We start from the raw sequence: 6,163 nt of genomic DNA, 5'->3' as shown, positions 1-6,163 counted from the left end.
CAGCAAATCACTTGGCCTCTGTCCTCCCTCCAGCCTAGAAAATTTCCGGACTATGTTTTTATTCCACAAAGGGAGTTGAAAGCCCACCTAGCATGTTTTCTAAAACCTGGAATGAATTTTTGTATCTTGTGGAATATCGACCCAGAAGCACTCTTGGACCACAGCTCCACCAGTCTCCACCTCCCACCTCGACTCCCTCAAGGGCCCTCTCCATTATAACTTCATTATGAAAGGTGTCACCTATGTGCTTTTCTTTCCCCCGCCTTCCACCAAACAGCCAAACCATGCTCCAAAACAAAAACCCAATTTATTCAGCAGACATTTTAATTAAGAAATCCTAGAAACAGGACCACCACAATTTCAGACACTCCGGTGCGAAGTGTATGTCAACAGCTACATCTGAAGGATGAGCAAGCCATTGAATCTTTTTTAAAAAAGTTAGTTAAACTCCCTTTAAGTTTGGGGGTGGCACCTTATTTAAAGCGCCCTCAAGTTTCATAAGTTTCATACGGGTAAAGCCAGCAGTTTCTCCTCTTGGAGAGTCACATTTAAAACACAGTTTCTGTCACTCACAAAGAGCTGGTACCTAGAGGCAACAGAGAGGTGAGGACCCTCAAGAGACTCAGGCTCCTGGCTCCACGGAGGGCCAAAACAGAGCAGACAAACAGCCAGGTTCTCATCCATGCAGTGCAGACATCAGAAAGAGTGGAATAAGAAAGGCCAGGCAGGAGGACAGGAGAGACTCAAGGGATTGTTTATGACTGTTTCTGAGAAAGCTCAGGGCATGGCCAAGAGTGGCCTCACCGGAGGAGTTCTGGATAGAAAGTAAGCACAGAATAAACAAGTAATTCTCCTTACATCTGTATGTCCGCTCCAAGAGGTAGCAAAGCATAAACAGGACTCTTCTTGGAACAAGAGAAAAGAAAGACAGGGGTGAGTTAGCTTTTCTAGGAACCCCACAGCCTTCCACCTACAGCACACCATGACCTTGAATCACAGGTGGCAAGGTCAAGGCATTTAAAAGTCCACATCCAAGTCGACCCACCTTCAAAATTCTCCACCTCCCAGCCCCAGACTACTGGAGTTCCCATCTCCCACCTCGATCAATCACCGGATGAGGTGGGAGAGTAAGGCGGCTGGCATCCCAGCCCACCCACCACCAAGCTTTTACATTCTTCTTCTCTCTGGAATTTCTTTGCGCAGCGATTGTAGCACCATTTTCACTAAGCTCCTCCACCGGAAAATAAAGAAAATGTATTCGAGTCATCAGTTTTCAAGTATTGTTATAAAGCCCTCGCGATTCTCGCCCCTTGAAGCCGAATCTTTAAACAATCCTAGCACACGACATCCCCAAGGGTTAAGTCAGGTACAAGTTGATGCAAATAGCTGCCATAGTTCTCCCAGTTTTGTCCCAGGTCCCTGGGGCCGGGGTTAATTCTCACGCGACACGAACGCAACCAGCCCCGCGTATTTCTCCACGCTCAAGTTTTCTCCGACAGCCTCACCGGGGCCAGTAACTTCTCGGCTTGAGGTCTCTCCCCACAAGCCTCCTTGCAGTCTAGGCGGTCGCTCCAAGAACGGCAACGGCGGCTTCAGCTCAAGGTTGGGTTAAGTAGGACGCCGTAGGGTCCGCGCAGCGGCTTCTTTTTCTTCCTCCAGGGGCCTTGCGTCAGTGCAAAGCGCCGGAGGGTTGAAGGGAGACAGGGTCCGGTCGGCCGCGGCTGGCCCCCGGTCCGGGGGGACCCGCGGGGCCTGTGGCTGCCACCGCGGCGACTGCTCGCTGGAGCCTCCGCACGGCCTCCTTGATGAGGTTCCCCGAGAGCACCAACTGCTGCAGAAGCCGGTGCGGGTCGTCGTCGTTGGCGCGCGCCCCAGCTGGGGGCCATCGTCGCTGTTGCAAGCGGCGGGAGGTGACGGCGCCCCGCAGCCATCCTCGCCGGCACGGCCCGGGTAACGCGCTGGCTCCAGCGGCGAGCTCAGCCACAAAGTAGGGCGCAGCCCGGCCCCGCACGCGGCCGCGGTCCCCGAGGGCACAGCGCAAGGCCCCCGGGGACGCCGGGCCCCCAGCCTCGACCGACGCGGCCGGTAGAAGCAGCGGCTGCGCTGGGGACCGAGCCTTGTCCGCTCGCACCGCCGCCGGGGGCCGCAGTGGCGGCCCCGGGGGCGCGCACGCGGAGGCAGGGCGGTCCTGCGCCGCGTCCAGCTGCAGCGTCTCGCCGATCTGGGCCACCAGCCGGTCCACCTCAACCGAGCCGCCCACAGTCACCGACTGTTCCAGCAGTAGGAAGCTGTCCTCCTCCTCCTCCTCTTCCTCGCCGGCTTCCTCTTCCTCCTCCCTCCGGCACGGCATGGCCTCCCGCGCCGGCACCCGGAGCTGTGCGGGAGTCGCTGGCGGCTCGGCTGTCCCGGGGGCTCGCTGGGCCGCGGCGGAGCCGGGCGCGGTGCTGAAGCCAAAGCCGAGGCCGAGGAGGTAACCGGAGCCCGCCAGGCACTCGCGCCGCGAGCCTGCAGCCGCGGGAGCCGAAATCCTACTGGTTCAGGTTGATTTGTAAACAATGGGTGACGTCGCTGCCGGGCCCTACCACCGCGCCGGGGAGGGGGGGGGACACACGAGGAGGCGGCGCGGCGCAGGCAGTCGCGGGAAGCGCAGGGCCGTAGCCGGAACCTTCTTGTGTCTGAGCTCAGTGTCTGCCTCGGAGGGGATTCCGGGAGTGGGGAGAACTTCGTACTTCCCCGGCCCGATCAGCAGCACAAGAAAATAAAGACTCTTGAGGAGGCCTGGATTGGATTCTCCCACTCACGGACACACCCACTCACACACCCAAGCCCTCCTCCTCGGACGCTTCCTCCCTCCCCACGTGTCAGCACGCCTAGGGCCGGCCCGGCTCCACCCCCGCGCACCCGCAGTCACCCGGACCCGGAGTGGTGGGGGAGGGGCGGGCCCTGCGACCGGCCGGCTCCTGAGACCGGCCGGCTCGGAAAGGGTGGGCCTGGGGAAATTGGGGCTGGGGAGGGCGACGTCGCTCTGGCGGGGCTGATCGACCTGAGGTGGGGTCTGTGAGCTTACCCCCTCCGCCCAGGCTTCCGGCCCTCAGGCCCAGCGCCAGAGAAAGACGCGCCACCGTTTGGCTAAAGAAGAGCTGACTTTGTTCATTAAAAAAAAAAAAAAAGATTTAAATAGAAATATAGGGCAATGGAAAAAAAAAACCTCTAATCATAGAATTCAAACATGGTTTACATATTAGAATTTTTCTTTTCCAGCCTTTTTCTATTAAAAGTGTTATGCAAACAGCCATTCGTGTACAACGTTATTCACTTTCCCACTAGCATTACACCATAAACGGTGTTCGTGTTATTGCTTGCGCTTTGAGAACATTTAATGATTACGTAAGTTTCCATTAAATGACTGTGCCATGAATTATTAAACAACTCTTTTAACGTTTGCAGTTTACCTTCTTTCACAGCTGTAAATAAGTACGTGATTAACATTTTTGTGCGCAGAACTTTTTTCCGTGTTGATTCTTTCCTAAGAATATATTGCTAGGAATGGAAATTAAGGTCAAAGGATATGGATATTTTAAGGTTTCTGATAAATGTACCAAATTGCTTTCCTTCCAACAGTTGGGTAAATTTATTCTCCCACCATTCATGTGTAAGTATATGGTATTCACTGTGCCTTCACTAGTACTTGAGTATTATAGTTACTTTTTTTTTTTCTGTTTTGTAAGTGACATGGATAACTCATTTCCATGTTTATTTATTTGATCTTACTTAGGTAGAGGAGTTTTCTAAATGTTTATTAACCAATGTACTTCTTTTGGTGGGGAGTAGTTGTCTCATAAGTTTTTCCTATTGAGGTTTTTTTTTTTTTGTATTTGCGTAACTCCTTTACATACCAGAAATTAACTCTTCTCTTTCATATTTTGCTGTGACTCTTTCTTCCGTTTTTGTTGGCCCTGTGCAGTTTTTTATTTTTCACTAAAACTTAAACTTTTAATATAGTCATATCTATATAAAATCCTTTTAATACAATACTAAATTTAGAATCTGGCCTCCAGAAAGTTATTAAATATTCAGTTCTATTTTCCTGAGATTTTCCTAAAGTCTTGATTTTTTTCAAATCCATCTGGATTAATTTTGGTCACTAGTGCAGGGAGATAATATGGCCACACCCTCCCACCCCGCCAGGCACTGCACCCACCCAGTACCCAGCAGCTGGGCACAGCGGAATGCAGACAGGGCTGTATTTCTTCACTGGGCCAGAGGTGTTTGGGTACTACGGACACAAGCTCTTCCCCGATGAGCTTCCAGCTTCTGGGTTAGCCGAAGGCTGTAAGGTCTGGGTGTGACTGGGAATATTTTGATCAGTTGAAAAAAAGACCTGAACAGGTTGTACAAAGACCTAATAAGATTCACTTCTCATTCCGGCCAAGTCTGGGTGTGTGGCTTTTGGCAAATCAGTTTACAAGTGAAAACAGTTGTAAAATGAAAAAAAATAATCCTGGCCCTGCCTCCCCCTGAGGATTGCTTTCAGGATCAAATGAGATAATGGGAACAGGCTTTGTCAGGCATTACACAAAGTAATGTGGGATTAGGTCCAGTGGTTTACTAACAGAAGTCTGGCTTAACTCCAGCGATTCCCTCAGGGTAACAGCTAATACATTCACGTTACATTTCCCCCCTTGCAGCCCACTAAGTAAAATGTACCCCCGAGGCATTACTTCCTTGAACTTGACTGGTCCCTGAATTCTGCCTCCTGCTTATGGGACCTGGGATTGTTTGAAGTCAGTCCAAAGCTTCCCAGATCCCAAGGTGTGACCCCACAACTAGTTCTGCAGGTTTTGGTGACGGATCCTTTCCCAACAAGCAGACTTCTCCTGCATCTCTGTGGAGGGCTTTTCACATACTTTATGGATACGAACTGAAAGCCGTTGCCCCCAGAGAGAGAGGATTCTCATTTTCATTCTGATGATACTTACTAGAGAATTTCAAGGGGAATGAAAATTAGGGGAGGTCTTATGGATTTCAGCAGAGTTAAATGGTAATTTTTTTCCCTTCTCTCTGTAAGATGATGCCTGCCTGTAAGTAGAGAAAAGCAGTTTTATGCTCCATTGACTTTAAACATTAATGGGGTTGGTGTAGCTATTGTCTCTAACCCAGCATCCCTGGAAGTCGTTTTTTGTCTTCTTGTCAGGGTAATTCCCACAGTGCTCAGTACTATAGGAAATGGAGCTGAGATGGCATTCTTTTGAAAATCTTCCCTTTGCAATGTTGCTTTTGTGTGGAGATTGCTATGTAAATATGCCGGGACTCGGATATTATCCTATTCATTATAGAGAGGAATTCATTACTGGAGACCAACTCCATTTTCCTGGGGGCACTTCTCTGGAGAGCTCTGAGAGAGGAAAGTGCAGTGCTGGACCAGTGGGAGGCAGAGAAATGCCCTGGATTAGGAATCAAAATACAAGATGCTAGAGAGACTCAGATGCAATTAAAAGTAATGAGAGGGTATCAGAAAGGGAAACGATGAGAGCTGTGTGCCTGGCATGCTGGCCGTCTGCCTGGAAAGAGACATGAAGGGTATTCAGCATCACCCGTGGAAGGACACAGAATTCAAGGATTTTCTGCGTTTGTTTAGACTGCATTGAAATTCTTCGCAAGGAGTTTGCTTTCCACATGGACTTTGTTTTCAGTCATCTGCACTCAGAGAGGCCAGAAGGGATGCAGAGAGATAGACTACAGGCTTGGAATCCCACCTGCATCCAGCCACTTCATCCTTCTGTGCCTCAGATTCTGAATCTGTAAAACAGAGGGTGATCCCTTCTTTACAAAATTGTTATATTACATAAGAACATGTATGGGAAAACTCATCTCATGACCCTGGGGGTGGTATTGGAATGAAGCTCTGAGAAGCAGAAATAGTCTTAGAGATGTTTAAGCCTAAAAAAAGGCAAGTTCTGTGCTGTGGTCCATTAATGGATGACTAGATAAATAGTGTAGCCACACAATGGAATATTACTCAGCCGTAAGAAGAAAGGAAGTGATGATGTGCTACAACATTAGGCTCAAAAACATTACGTGAAGTGAGAAAAGTCAGAAACACAAGGTCATGATTTGGGATTCCACTTACAGGAAATATCCAGAAGAGGTAAACCCACAGAGG

The 6,163-nt window shown here is 49.9% G+C and overlaps 1 protein-coding gene across 1 annotated transcript; it reads right to left on the bottom strand.

The window, feature by feature from the left end:
- Window positions 1-288: 288 nt before the first annotated feature.
- Window positions 289-2,673, bottom strand: FRAT2 (FRAT regulator of WNT signaling pathway 2). The gene has a single exon (XM_043476469.1). It carries the CDS (start codon window positions 2,348-2,350, stop codon window positions 1,670-1,672), a length of 681 nt encoding a protein of 226 aa, XP_043332404.1. The 5' UTR covers window positions 2,351-2,673; the 3' UTR covers window positions 289-1,669.
- Window positions 2,674-6,163: the final 3,490 nt, after the last annotated feature.

The sequence above is a fragment of the Cervus canadensis genome, chromosome 8 (genome assembly GCF_019320065.1).
Source record: "Cervus canadensis isolate Bull #8, Minnesota chromosome 8, ASM1932006v1, whole genome shotgun sequence".
Taxonomy (NCBI): domain Eukaryota; kingdom Metazoa; phylum Chordata; class Mammalia; order Artiodactyla; family Cervidae; genus Cervus; species Cervus canadensis.
The sequence above is the reverse complement of the archived record's forward strand: the minus strand, read 5'-3'. Positions and strand labels throughout refer to the sequence as shown.